Source organism: Prionailurus bengalensis, chromosome X (genome assembly GCF_016509475.1).
Source record: "Prionailurus bengalensis isolate Pbe53 chromosome X, Fcat_Pben_1.1_paternal_pri, whole genome shotgun sequence".
NCBI classification, from domain to species: Eukaryota; Metazoa; Chordata; class Mammalia; order Carnivora; family Felidae; genus Prionailurus; species Prionailurus bengalensis.
The window spans coordinates 31,878,795-31,894,669 of NC_057361.1; the positions used below are offsets into that span (position 1 = coordinate 31,878,795).

At 36.5% G+C, this 15,875-nt stretch overlaps 1 protein-coding gene across 1 annotated transcript in view; it reads left to right on the forward strand.

Moving 5' to 3' along the window:
* Positions 1-15,875, forward strand: part of CFAP47 (cilia and flagella associated protein 47) — a 587,956-nt gene that overhangs the window by 285,283 nt on the left and 286,798 nt on the right. The window contains exon 40 of the mRNA XM_043569968.1: positions 8,579-8,665. Coding sequence (XP_043425903.1) covers positions 8,579-8,665 — 87 coding nt within the window. The remainder of the gene's footprint in view (positions 1-8,578; positions 8,666-15,875) is intronic.

The following is a 15,875-nucleotide window of genomic DNA, read 5'->3' on the forward strand; positions in this document are numbered from 1 at the left end:
ATGTCATCTCTTCTCTGCATGTGCACATCCCTGGAGTGTCTGTGTGTCCACATTTCCTCTTAGAAGAACACTAGCCAGAATGAATTAGGGCTCACTCTAATGGCCCCATTTTAACTTAATCACATTTTAAAGGTCTTGTTTTCAAATACAGTCACATTGTGAGAGTACTAGGTGTTAGGGCTTTAACATATGAAATGTGAGGGAGGACAAAATTCAGCCCATAACCGAATGGATACATTTATAATTTTCATTATATTAGCCTTTTTTTTTTTTTTTTTTTTTTTTTACCATTTTTGTTTCTATTTGTTCCTTTGGGTTCACATTACCTTTTGGAATAACTCCCCTGCCCCAGTCCAGCTTCACTCTCACCCACCTCATTTCTCAAACAGTCTTTCTTTTCCTTTCTCTTTGTCCTCTCCTTCTGGTAATTGCATTACATGTGTGTTGGTGCTTTTTTAACGGTGAGCCAGATATGTATTAGCCTCTGTTTATTTTTTCCTTATTCTATTTTCTGTGTGTTCTTCAGATTGCCTAATCTCTATCGGTCTTCAGTTTGTTAATTCTTTTTTATTTTTCTGCCAGTTTAGATCTACCATCGAGCTGCTCTAGTGATTTTTTTTTTATATTTGTTGTTGCAGTTTCCATCTCCAGAATTATTTTGTTCTTTTATTTCAGTCTCTTTTTTTAATATTCTCTATTTGCTGTTGCGTTGTCATCATATGTTCCTTTACTTCTTTGGCCATACTTAAGTTTTTGAAGACATTTATAATGGCACTCTTGAATTAATGTTCTGTTAAATCTGACAGCTGGTTACGTTAACATGTGGTTTCTCTTGCCCACTTCTTTTCATGTCTCATCATTTTTATGTTGAAAACTAAACATTTTAAAAGATATATTCTAGCAGCTGAATACCGGTCCCATCTCCCATGAGATTGTTAATGGTGTTGGTTAACTTCTTAACTGACTGACCATCCTATTTTAGTAATATTTGCATCCTCCCCAGAAAATCTCCACACACAAAGTATGAAGCCTCTGATGTTAATTCGCGGGGGACATAGCTTTGGGAATGCCCACAGTCAATCTGGGATGACAGTGGCTTTGGCAGGATTCCTTTTGACTATCTCTTTTTGCCTCCACACCCATATATTAGATTTTGCTAATTCCAGTTCTATAGGAGGCATAAATTGCTCCTCAGATAAATTCAATCAAATCTAGGCTCCTTTGAAGTAATAGTTTCTTAAGTAAGTGTTTAATTAAGATTTATTCTGTCCCCACAAGGGCTCCTCGAGCTGTCCCTTTCCCCTGTTGTTTACTAGCAAAGTAGCAGGCATGCAGTTTAGCCAGTGTTTCCATTGAATCTACCAGTCTACTCCCAATTGCCCTTTACCTCAACCTGTACTATTTTTTTTTAATTTTTTTTTAACGTTTATTTATTTTTGAGACAGAGAGAGAGCATGAACGGGGGAGGGGCAGAGAGGGAGACACAGAATCGGAAGCAGGTTCCAGGCTCTGAGCCATCAGCCCAGAGCCCGACATGGGGCTCGAACTCACGGACCGCGAGATCGTGACCTGAGCTGATGTCGGACGCTCAACCGACTGAGCCACCCAGGCGCCCCAACCTGTACTATTTTTAAGAGCATCCCTGGTCTTAACCTTCTTCATACTTTATTGAAAATGAAGCTAGTTATCAGTTCCTTTCGGAAGAGATTAAGAACTGTCTGTTTTAAGGCCATCTTCTCCTTCCAGGCAAAATCTCTAAACCATGGCCCTGTAGCTGGCGGTGGGGATGGTGTTGCACTTTCCCCGAATACCGCCCGTGCATGAGGTGCTAAGTGCTAGGTGAGATAGGGACAACAGCTTTAGGTCTTCTTATTTTGCTTCTGCCAGCACCAGACAAGCACTTTGTTAGCTAGGGTGAGGACAGTTTCACACCTATGTAGAGTCTCTGTCCTGTGACTGGGCAGAAGAGGGATAACCCCAACTCCTCTCATCTGCACTTGCCCAGAACTTAGCAGTGTGTACTGGGGGCAGGATGAGAAATGTTGATATCCTACACCTCCCAGAAAACTATAGTTCTCCAACTGGGAGCTGGGTAAGTTGAGAGCCTTGTATTCTTAGCTGTGCCAGTGAGGAGTAGGGTTTCCGTGTTACTGAGTGGGGGAGGAAGAGGGAGCGAGGGGTTTTGGTTCACAAATTATAGCCTTTCTTACTGAATGCAGTAAATATTGTTGAATAGATTTTTCTTCATTTACTATATTCCCTTAAGGATAATTTCTAGAGAATTATTACAGTTGATTTTTACAACTTTTACTCATTTTCCTGGAGAGGGGGTCTGGGGAGCTGTCATGGTGTCATGCTCAAACAATGTTTGCTTTCAGTTCTATTTGGCCCATTATTACTATGGACACTCCCGGTCTCTGTTGCTGTTTGCATGGTATGTCTTCTTAAATGTTTTGCTCCCAATCTGTTTGTATCTTTGAACTAATGTTTATCAGTTTTCTAATCTGTTTTTATCCATTTTGTCAACCTCTGCATTTTGATTGGAGTGTTGAATCTATTTAAAGTTAATGTAATCTCGGGGCATCTGGGTGGCTCAGTTGGTTAAGCGTCCTGACTTTGGCTCAGGTCATAATCTCAGTGAGTTCAAGCCCTTTATCAGGCTTTGTGCTGACAGCTGAGAGCCTGGAACCTGCTTTGGATTCTGTGTCTCCTCTGTCTTTACCTCTCCTCCGCTTGTGTTTTCTGTTTCTCTCTCTCTCTCTCAAAAATAAATAAACATTAAAACATAAATAAATAAACAAAGTTAATGTAATCTCTGATACAGTAGGATTTATATCTGCCATTTTGGTACCTATTTTCTATGTCTTATGTCTTTGTTCCTTCATTTCTCCATTACTTCTTGGTTTTGTAGTATATATTTATTTTTGTGTAAAGTTTTTATTCCTCCTTCTGTCTTCTACTGTATCTTATTTTCTTAGTTTACCTTGAAGATTATAATTAGCATCCTAATTCAAAATAATGTAGCGTAGTGTAGCTCAGTCAGTTGAGCATCCAACTCTTGATCTTGGCTCAGGTCATGATCTTGCGGTTTGTGAGATTGAGCCCCGCATCTGGTTTGTGCTGACAGCATGAAGCCTGCTTGGGATTCTCTCTCACCCCCCCTCTGTCCCTTCTCCTACTCGCACCTGAATGCACTCTCTCTCTCTCAAAATAAATTAATAAACTTAAAAAAAAATCTTTGCAGGGCACTTGGGAGGCTTAGTTGGTTAAGCGTCTGACTCTTGATTTCAGCTCAGGTTGTGATCTCATGGTTCATGAGTTTGAGTCCTGCTTTGACAGTGCCTTGTCTGCTTGTGTTCTCTCTCTCTCAAAATGAATAAATAAACTTAAAAAAAAATGTAGTTCAAATCAATACCAACTTAATTTCAATATAATTCAGAAACTTTGCTGCAGTATATCGCCTTTTCGTACCCCCTTTTAGTGCTATTAGTGTTAGACCTATTACATCTTTACACATTACAAGCCTGTAAAACTGTTTTATTTATTGTTTCACACTCTTTTCATTTAAATCAGAAAGCAAAATGTAAAAGTTTGCAAAGAAAATACAGTTTTAGTTAGTTTGTTTTATACATATAGCTATGTAGTTACCTATGCTGGTGTTTTTTATTTCATGTGTTTTTGAGTTAATTTCTAGTGTCCTTTTATTTCAGCCTGAAGGACTCCCGTTAATATTTCTTATAGGGCACATATGCTAGCAATTAATTTTTTCAGTTTTTGTTTATTTGTTATTTATTCCTTCATTTTAGGACAGTTTTCCTATATATTCTATTCTTTTTTTCTTAATGTTTTATTTTATTTTTGAGAGAGAGAGAGAGAGACAGAGTACAAGCAGGGGAGGGGCAGAGAGAGAAGGAGACACAGAATCTGAAGCAGACTCTAGGCCCCGAGCTCTCAGCACAGAGCCCAATGCGGAGCTCGAACTCACGAACTGTGAGATCATGACCTGAGCCAAAGTTGGACGCTTAACTGACAGAGCCCCCCAGGCACCCTTGTATATACTATTGTTTATTGGTAGTCTTCTTTCAACTCACTGACTCCATCACCCCATTACCTTCTGTCCTAAAGGGTTTCAGATGGGAATTCACTGTTAATTTTACTGAGGAACAACGTAGGTGTTGAGTTAGTTTTGTCTTGCTGCTTACCAAGTCTTGGCTCATGAACCATTTGACTATTATTTTCTAGTTTTGGATTGCTTTGGATTTATCCTGAAAAAAAATTTTATGCTTCTTGGATGTGTAAAGTAATGTTTCTCATCAAATTTGGGAATGGAATTTTTCATCATTTATCTCTTCACGTTTTCTTTCTGCCTCTTTCCTATCTTTTCAGCATTCTGATTAGGCTTATGTTTATCCTTGATGGTGTTTACAGTTTTCTGTGACCGTTTAATTTTTCTTCATTGTTTTCTCTTTTTATTCTTTAGAAATAATCATTTTATCTGGCCCGTTTTCAGGTATACTGGTTCTTTCTTGTGCCACTGCAAACCTGCTCTTGAGTTCCTCTAATGATTTTCTATTTCAGGTATCGTACTCTCAAAGTACAAAATTTATAATTGGCTCTTTTAAAAAAATGTCTTTCTTTATTAGTACTCTTTATTTGGTGGGACATCATTATCTCCCATAGACATAGAAGATCTTTCACATACTCTGGGGATCTAGCAAGCTGCTTCAACCAGATCTTGTTCCTCAGATCTTCCTCTGTTGTTTGGGCAAACACTTGTTTGATCCAACTGCTGTAGGAACCTCAGGTACAATTGCTACTGATTGTTTTCAACAAACATCCTGAGTATTGCCGTCTTCCTTTGAGTCAGGTCAGTAAAGACATCACCTTGCCAACTGATTTTTTCCAGCGAGTTGTGAGACAGATAAAAAAGTAGCAATGCTCACGGGTGGAACTTTTTTCGAAGAGCTCAAATCTCAGTCTGTCCCCTTATGTTACTGCATGCCAGTTTTTACAACTACGTTGGTGTCAAGGCTGATGATTTTCAAGCCTACTGCTAAGCAGTGGTGAGGAACATGGGAGTTACAACGTGAAAGTTATAAGGCCACAAACTGTGCTGTTCTTACTACGGTGTGGCGGTTTTTCTTGAATAAACACTATTCAGATTGTTGCAAGCCTTTCATTAATTTACCAGAGTTCTGAAAAAGTTAATTTTTACCATCTTTTCCAGTGTTTTTGTTGCTTTTATAGAGGAGTAAATATATGGTGGTTCTAACTCTGCCATTCCTTGCCTTTGTTTTTCTGGTAGCCTGGTTTTATTAGTTGAGAAATGGTTTTTGTTTTAGATCAGACTCTTGCTTCTCAAATTATGATCCTTGAATCATCAATATCAACATCACCTGGAAGTTTGGACAAATAGAATCACAGGCCCACTCCAACCCATGGGAGTCAGAATCTGCATTTAACCACATTGCCAGAGGATTTGTTTTTACATTAATGTTAGAGCACTGCAGGTCTAAATCAAGATTGCTCAAAGTTTAATCCATAGATAAGCTGTTTAAAAAGCATCTGGAGGGGAGCCTGGGTGGCTCGGTTGGTTAAGCGTCCGACTTCGGCTCAGGTCATGATCTCGCAGTCGGTGAGTTCAAGCCCCACGTCGGGCTCTGTGCTGACAGCTCAGAGCTTGGAACCTGTTTCAGATTCTGTGTCTCCCTCTCTTTCTGACCCTCCCCGGTTCATGCTCTGTCTCTCTCTGTCTCAAAAATAAATAAACGTTAAAAAAAATTTTTTTTAAATAAATAAATAAATAAATAAATAAATAAATAAATAAATAAAAATAAAAAATAAAAAGCATCTGGAGAGCTTGTTTTAAATGGAAGTTTCTCGAACCCATGCCAGACTTGATGAAGTCATAATTGATGCACGTAGAAGCTTGGGAATCTGTATTTGGAACAAACACTACAGATGATCGTAATATACATTGAAGTGTGGGAACTGCCATTCAGAAGCTGCACTAATCAAATAGGGGTTTTTTTTCCATTTTAATGACAGTTTGTATTTCATTTAACAGTTAATATTTCTATTTTAAGGAGGGCATCTTCACTGTAATTAAGAGGGACTTTTCAAATGCTATTTTATCCCAAAATGACACATGCACACTGTATGAAAAATCTAATATTTATTTTACTGGTTTAGTCTTTTTATTTGTGTGTAAAATTGTGTTATCCTTGTGACTGTTTTTTAGCCAGAACAAATTATGACCAAAATAAATTGCCCTTATGATTCACCTTGGATTTATAGAAATATAAAGAAACATTGTACATCTTTTTCTGTCTCATAATTTAATGAGGTTTAAATGAGAATTTAGTGCCTTAATTTAAATTAAAATTACTCTCTTGAGAGGAATTCTTCCTACTTTTGCTTAACTATAACTTTAAAATGGTATAAGCTAGTCTGGTAGTCTGATACATGTCTTATACAGTTCATAGTTAACATTTTACTACAGTTAATTTTGTATCTTTAAAAAATGTTTAGTATTTAATATGGATGTAATTCCTTATAACCCTTAAATGAAACTCTCAGAACTACCAACCTAAAATAAAAGGACAGAAAGTGATGCTAACATTGTCATTGAGCAAGAATTCTGGTTCCCTGTGAGAGTCCTTCTAGCTGGACTATCACATTGACATGAAACAGATTAACAGGAGAAAATCAAATTTAATAGTGTAAGGTTGGGGAATCCACCCAGACTTGGAAATTCCAAGGACAGTCAAAATGAGGTATATATGTCATCCCGAGCTAAGGAGAAGTGGACAGGGGTCTGGGATTTTAAAGGAAAGGAATGCACCTCATGGGACAATAAAAAGAGCAGATGTTTGGTGATTAGATGTTTGCCCTGCCATACATTTGGGTCACTCGGGTAGAATTTATTTCTGCTAATAAAGCTTATTCCGGGGAAAGACCCCCAATTTAGAGTCTTCTGTATAGTTAAGGGAGGGGCAAAAGTTTTCTTTTGCGTCCAGAAGGTTTTGATTGTATTAAGCTTAAAATAATCTGCATGCCAAAGAGGCACATTCTGGGAATGGGGGCTGTCCTGAACCCCTTCAACATTGAAACATTAGAATGTATGAATGTTTTAATTGTTTTTGTATGCAGTTGTTTGTGTGTTTGTGTTTCAATACTAAAACATTTGATTAATTTTATTATTGATCTATTTTTATTGTAAAGCTCATATTATGAGATAACTGTGACATAGTAAAGATTTATTTAATGAATTGTTGGGAAGGAGGAATTTTTTTCTGCTTTTCAAGACCCTGAACTAAGAATCAAATTGGTATGAGACAGAGTAACAGGAAAAAATCATACTTAGTTTCTTACATAAGGGGAATTCACACACACATGAAATTGCAAAGACAGTGAGGCAACAAGAGGCTAAAATGAACTAAGGAGAAGGATAGAGGTGTGAGGATACAAAGGGGAAGAAGACCTTTAGCCAGAAGGTGAGAGGAAATGTCTGGAAAACAAAGATTGTCCTATTCAGATAAATTTCTTAGGTAAAGAGGAATCTCTGTTAATAGCTCTTTTCCTGGCATAGGATCTCTTTTCCTATGTAAATTTAGTAAGTTGAGAGGAAGGTGAACAGCTTAGCATAAATCTGCTGGGTTTTGATTGCTTTTGACTCATAATAATCTTCGCACCAAAGTGGTTCATCTTCGTGTAGCCTATAGTTGGCCCCTACAGAATCCAGTTTGAATAAATCTGCTCTTAATATTATGCACATTCTCTTCAACTCTGCAGATAGAACTCTGCTGTTGGTATCTTTCACCCACAGCAAGAGAATCATTTCCACCCTATCCTCCACTATAATATGGGCAACCTAAGGCAGAGAGGATAACTGATTCATGCTTGTATAACCAGCATCTGGTCCCACATCTAACATATAATAGAGTCTCCATAATTGTTTCTTGAATGAATGAGCATTATCTTATAAGGAGGACTGAATTGCTATGTAATTCCCAAAGATAGCATAATTACTAATGCACTGATTAACTAGGTATCCTCATCTCATGTCCAGTCCTGAAAGAAACATTTCTCTTTTTTGGAAATAAGATTAGAAATTATGAAATGTGTACAGCTCTGACAATACATTGAGACCAGTATGTGATTCCATTTTGTTTCTGGAATATCATTTGGGCAGTCACTTGTGTTACAAATTTCCTTGCTTTGAGAATTAAGTATTGCCTTTCCATATAAAAGGCTATTCTTTTTTACATATTTCAATTCCAGATCTTTCCCTTTTTTTAAAAGTGATCTCTACACCCAGTGTGGGGCTCAAACTCACAGCCCTGAGATCAAGAGTTTGTGCTCTACCAACCGAGACAGTCATGTGCCCTGATCTTTCCCATTTTTTAATATATATGCTTTGAGATGCAAAATGAGAACATGTGGATTTTTTGAACTATAATTTATTCTGATTCGAATTATATTTTATGAATGAGGGAAAATTTTTAAAGAATGTTTTGTGGTCATTTGAATTTTGTTACAATAGAATTCAAAATAAGCCTTTTTTTTACCCATTTAGTGTCACATTGGTGGAATCCTCAACATTTATCTCTTTGCCATCTCAATTAACTGAATCTGGACAACTCATTAACCACAAGAACAGTGGGTAAGTATGAATATATTTTATACTCATAATTATCTGAGAATTCTGAGAAATGAGTTTTCAACTAAAATTGTTATATAACATACAACAGTTTTCATTTCTTTAAAATATTGATATTATATATAACTTATGTTATTCACAGTTACACTATTCTCTTATGTGTTACTAGGCTATGTGCAGGAAAACTGAATAAATATGTACTTGATTAAATACAGTGGATTCTCATTATTTGTGGTCATTATGTTCTACAAAATTGTGATACTGACTGAAGGAATATTATTCTAGAAGAAGTCTATGTAATCACATAGATTGTAACTGTAAATCCTAAAAATAAGCTATCCTGGTAGATTCTATTTTCTTCACACAGAGAAAATGAGGTTTAGAAGTGTTTAAATAACTTGCATGAGGCTGACCCACTAACAGCTGCCAGCAAATTGTTTCAAACCCTGTCCACCTGGTCCCAGAGCTGAAGTTTCTTGAATATTTGTACTTCTGTCATGCCTCCTACTATCTCCATCCTCTGGTCATCTGTGTGTGAAAACTAAAGCAGAAAGGTCCAGTGTCACCTTGTTTGACCTTAACTAGAAATTTGTATGACCATTGACTGGAACTGTTTGCCACATATCCACAAACAGCAGGAGAAGCTCCATGAGTATGGATTTGGGGGTTACAAATCACTTTTTAGCGAGGAGACAGATTTGCAAATAACCTTAATTTGTGGATAATGAGAATTGACTGTTTTTAAGCTTATTCCACCTACATTCTGAAGTCTGAATTTAGTTTAGAAAGAAACTTTGACTTTCGAATAGAGAAGCAGAACTTTTAGAAGTTAGATTGTTTTGTTTCTTATCTATTTTTAACTATAGAATAACTATTTAATGTGAAATAGAATAAAAACAATGTTGCCAAGGTTAAAGAAAGTTCAACCAAAAGAGAAGAATGCAAGTATGTGTTAGTGAAATGTATGCATCTGTTGACTACTATGTTGTTAGTTTATTTTATACCTTTGTCTGTGTATTGCTTGACAACACTGTCATCCTTTTAGATGCAAAAACATGTCAGGAGTCAAGGATTTGGCAATTTTGAAACCATAGGAATAACCACTGTTAAAGTGATTTGTGCAAATCTTGCTAAGATTAAAATGAATATAGTTTATTTTCCGAAAACGAGTTGTATTTAAGCCAATATTTCCATGAGATTATAAGGATTACATTTACTATGTTTGATTTCTTCATTTGCTATTCTGTGAGAAAAATTGTTAAAAGAAAAACCATTTCTGTCTCACTGCCTTTGTTTTATTGAATGCTAATTACATGCTTAACTAAGGCATTCAAAGTCTTCCTTTTATATTTTGCTTTAATGAATAATAAAATATGAATTAATACCTTGAGCGATAAAACATCATTATAGATACCATATGAATTGTAGTACAATTTCATAGTATTGTAGGTATTTTATGTTAATTTCTTTGGGGTCTGAAATGCTGGTTTTCCCATACACTCTTCAGTAAATAGTTTTCCTAAGTTTTTATCTTTTCAGTCCCTTGCTTCTTGATTAAACAGCTATTCGGCATCATAGATTTTACCTGAATGGGCTTGAAATAATTTTCCCACATCAACCACAAATAATTTATAGTATCACATATTAAACCGGAGTTAGATCGCAAGGCAATGCTATAGGTATCTGTGAGCATAAGTAACTCAAATTTGGATCAATTTAATGAACAGTAACACTGAGTTCCCCTTTCTTAATTTGGAACGCAGTATAGAAATTCTGTATTCCAAATTTTAACATAATTTTTCTTCATATAATATTCTGGAATGGTTTTGATTAGATCCAAAGTTCCATAATTACTGAAGCTATAGGTAAAGACATCATTTTTATGTTATTCTTCTCAAATCTAAACTAAAATGGAATGAACAAGTATTAAGACTTTTATAATTTAACTTGAGCTGGAAAGGACACTTTACAAATACTCCCCCAAAGTAATTGCCAACTCAGCATGAAGTACACCTTAAGAAGTGTGTCTATCATGTCTCAAAATTATTAATCATTCTTTCTCATATAGTTTCTTCCATTCATATTTATAAAACTTTACTTTCTTAGTTCCTTGCTCAAGGTTTCTTGTCATAAAATTAACATACAGATGTGGTGACATTGAGTATTGGTCAGAGAGAACATGATCCAATGTAGAGTAGTCACATGTCTGTAGATTAACTCTGAAAGAATGTTTCAGAGCCTTTTGTTTAAGGTATTAAGCATTTACTCCTGTGCACTTCAGGTCAAAGGTAAGAGTGAGATTTAAAAAAGGCAAAGGCTATAGTTTTTCAAGAAGAAATGGACCTTGGTTTGTCATTTCAGCCCTGGCCTCAGCTAAATGCTGAGCCCCAAATCCACATGTTGGGTTGAAATAGAATAGTCTCAGGTTTATCCCAAAGGCTATTTTTCTGACATTTCTGAAGTGATTTATTAGAAGCACTTATGACTCCTTCTTTTGGGGTCCTGTTTACTGTATAACACCTGTAGGATCCAGTTCATGTAGCAGGCAAATCTTTATTCACTTTCTCAAGAATCAGCTAAAGTATCCAGAGCTCTAACAATCAAATCCACTTTATAGGTAGCAGAAAGGAGGAAGCACAATAAAAGTGTGCCTCTTCTTTCTGAGTTAGGGAAGCTTCCCAGAAATAGCACACAGCATTTCTGATTGTAGCCAGTTGGCCAGATCTAGCTGGCAAGAAGACTGAAAAACCATCGTTCTCCACATACACATCAAAAATAAAATGAGGGTTTGGGGGCACCTGGGTGGCTCAGTTGATTAAGCATCCAGCTCTTGGTTTTGCCTCAGGTCATGACCTCAGGGTTCGTGAGTTCACACTCCACATCAGGTTCTGTTGGCAGTGCGGAGCCTGCTTGGGATTCTCTCTCCCTCTCTCTCTGCCCATCCCCCACTCATGCTGTCTCTGTCCCTGTCTCAAAATAAATAAACTTTAAAATAAAATATAAAATAAAATAAAATAAAATAAGGTTTGGTCAGTGAGGAGGAAAGGGCCCGTGGATATTGGGATAGGCAACCAACAAGTTCCACCATGAGGGGACACAAAAGAGAGTTTTATTTCAAACACCACAAAGGTATCTAGTATTTCATCAGTCTGGCTTCACTGGCATACTGAGGCCTTTTGGTCTTTAAATACATCTTAATAAAATAATACTAAGTGATGTTACACACTCTGTTTTTCTTAAAGCTCTCCTTAATGTTTGTCTTGAATAGATTTCCATATGCAAATAAAATTTAAGGACATACATTTTGAATCATGACCAGAATGGAAGTCATTAATAACTTTTGTATGTAATATACCATCCATTAAGCATTATCTCAGTAAAACCCAGTCTGATCGCTAGGTCTAATCAGCAAGAGAACAAGAAAAGGTTAAAAAAAATATTCCATAAACTGTCAGTAATCTTTTTTTTTTAAAGCATTTAACAAATATCCCTGTTTTATTCCTTTTAGGCATGTGGTAATATTGCACTTCCCCAGTTGGAGTTAGGTGTGAACATATAACTTAATTGGCCAATGGCATCTGAGGATAGGTGCTGAACTTTTTCTCCAAAGGATAGCTTTAAGAGCCAGTGAACAATTTTTCGTGTTCCCTTTCCCTGATACAATTACTAAAGAAGCAAGTATAAAAATGGAGTCCCCTTGACAGAAATGCACCTTATTCTTTTCATTAGTCTCCATGTGTGATGAGGTAGTTTACATTTGCTTGATTTACTCAGATAATAAACATTTGGCAACAGTCAAAAAAAAAAAGAAAGAAAGAATAGAAGAAAAAGAAAAAAGAAACGGAGTCCCCCTTCACCAAGGATCTCTGAGTGCTTCCTATCTATCTAGGATGGACATGTAATGTGAGCATGAAGTAACCTTGTGCTAATCCACTGAGATATGGGATGCTCCTGCAGTGTGACCTAGCACATGCGGATACTCCTCCATAGATCACTTCAGTCACTATTTCCCCAGATAATAAATATTCTCTTCTCAAATGAGCAGTGAAGTGCTGAAATTATCTTTGAGGTGGCATAAAAAAAGGTAAAGTCTCTTATTAAAATTTTTAAAAATGCCTCTTTTTATAAACTGCTCTTCTTAAGGCAACAGATACATATAAAACAGCACATTTGGAACCACATGGATGATAAAACTTTATATTCATCACACATTTTACTTTATGGGAAAATGATCCATAAGCATAAGCAAGAGCAGTTAAGAAGTTTTTATTCTAATTAAATCCACAGGATTATGAAAAGGGATCAGAACAAGAGACTGATTTTAGCGACACTTAAAATTAAATGATGGGTCACCAGTGCTCAGAAATGAGCACTTTATAAATAATCTCCTCAGTGATATGACTTGATATTTTTTTCCAGTGACATTGAATCATTTATCATTTAATAAATTCTTACTAAGTGGCCCCTCAAGCAGTGTTCATAGTACCAGAGAAATACTGGGATAAATAAGTCAGAGATCTGGTTCTCAAGGAGCCAACCATCAAATAGAGAAGGAAAAACAAATCTACATAAATGGAGGTGATTGTACAGGGCAGAATGCATTCAGTAATATATGTTGACCAAAAAAAAAAAAAAAAAAAGTTCTGTGAGCTCTTTGGCAAGGAATAGCACTATCTAGGTATTATAGAGATCTTTCTGGAGAACAAGGCATTTAAGAATAATGAGGTAGTAAGCACTTTTTTCTCATGCATATACGATTCTCTGCTGTTCTTTATCGTCTACAAATTGGGATCTGAAACATGAGTAGGATTTTGATGGCATGAATCTAGAGCAAGGGAGAGTTTTCCTACAAGTATAAAAGGAGCTTGGGAGGAAGGAATTGCTGAGGCAGTGGAGGAGGGGACGGGCAAGGGGAAATACAAGACATATGCTTCTGCATATGGATTGTAGGAGAGTGTGAATGAAAGTCGAAAAGGTGTTGAAGTGTTTATCCTTCTGCTTTGTAATTATTTGTTGCAGACCTACTTTGTATGACAGACTGTATACCCCATGAGCTTAGGGGCTTCTTCATTCATTCTGGTCTCCAGGGTAGCTTGGCCCAGAATAGCCTCCCACCTGAAAGAAGGCCCGAGAGATATTTTTCCTGAGTCCTGATTCTTGCTCAAAACCCAGAAAGCTGTATTGTGCATGGCCATGATATTAAAATATTTCATTGTACTACAGTGAATAATTGGTGACAATTAGAATTAGGCATATCTCCAAGGAAAGCTGAGTGAATCAAAGGCCAGATGTGTGTGCTAAGAGTAACCATCTGCCCTGGTCCTCTTGCTCTATATACCTGCTTTACATACCTGCTTTTCATACCTGCTTTTAATGTCATCACACTCTTTGGCAGCCTGATGAAGCCTATTCTACTTTACAGAAAAATATTTTGTGAGTACTTAAAATAAGATGCAAGGGTTACAGAGTATCTTAATCTACCCAGGTTGCCATAACAAAATAACATAGGAAGGGTAGCTTCAACCACAGAAATTTATTTCCCACAGCTATGGAGGCTGGAAGTCCAAGATCATGGTGTGGCCAAGGTCGGCTTCATTCGAAGGCCTCTTCTCTTGATTTGTAGGTGGCAGCCTTCTTGCTGTGGCTTTACGTGACCTCTGTGTGTACATAGAGACTGAGCTCACTGCTATTTTTTCTTATAAGGAAACTAATTCTGTTGTATCAGAGCCCCACCCTTATGACCTCATTTAACTTTAATAATGTTCTTTTAGTCCCTTTCTCCAAATATAGTCGTCTGGGTCATTAGCGCTACAACATATGAATTTAAGGGCAATACAGTTCAATCTATGGCACAGAGGAAACTAATATACCAGCAGATAGAAAAATATTAAAAATTGTAATATATTAAAATATATATAGTTCTTCATTAACACAATATGCAGTAAGATCTACTGGCATACATAATAACTATCATACTTTAAAAGTAGTTATGAATGTAAATAATAGCTTAAGATATGTACATAAGTTGAAATGTGATATAAACATATTTGTGATTATTTGGTGGCCAAGTCATATTACAGCAAATACTACTGTGGTTTGGTTTAAATTGCTACTAAGAGCTAATGGAAGTCAAGATGGAGTTTTTCCCCATTTGAATTCACAGATCCACTCTGTCCTTGCGCCCAAGGTTCGTGCACCTTGCTTTACAGACTTCTCAATTGCTCAGGGGCCAAAGTGGTACAAACGGCAGCAAACATCCCATTTTTACCACCCTCCTTTTTTGAAGAACCTTGGGACACATGGAGGACAGAATGAATCTCAAAATTGACCCTCTTACATTTCTTCCCATAATTCGTGAAAACTAGTCTTTGACCAGAAAATTTTTTCTTTGATTTGGAGACCGCCCTGAATGCTGGCCCAGGAGTATCTTCATGAAGGGTTATAATAAAGATCTTCTTTCCCTATTAGAAAAGGCTTGAGTAGGAAGTCATTCTTCAGGCGGGTTTATTCACGCTCTGAGTAGAGCCGGTTCAACGTCATTTTGATCATCTTAGCTTGAAAAGAGCTGCGTACCATCACTGCAGAGGAAAAAGGAATGTCATCCCTTCATACCTCATAGATAGGTTTCACTCCCTGACCTTAACCTCCTACTAAATTACTAGAAAGCATTCCATTGCTTGATCTATAGCATTTTATATAATTTTAGCCTCTTTTCATGCTATTTCTCCCTTAAGACCCATGGTTTAAAAATGCCCCTTCTGCCATGGCTTCAACAATAATTGATGACCATTTAGGAAAATGATAACATAGACTGAGGTGCAAGGAGTAACCAAAGGTAGAGTTGATTTTCTGTTGTGTCTCTGAACCTGCAAGGTACTAGTTTTGTAAGCAAGTTGGGTTTATCACTGAATTTCTAGACTCGGGAACATTGATCAGGTAAAATAGAATTTTCCTGAACCAAATTATTTTATTAAATTATTTTCTGATTTCTCTTAATTATGATCATCATTAATGCAATTAAGGCATTAACTAATTAATGCAAAAATTGCAGCAATTTTTTTCTGTCTTTACCATAAAAAGTACAGGTAACTCAATTTTTCTGGGTTTGAGAGTCTGCTTTGAGGATGAGGCAACTCTTATTTAATCAAAAGGCACTTTCATTGGCTATTCTTCAAGAAAATATGTAAAGAAAAGAAAAAGGAGATGAAGTCAA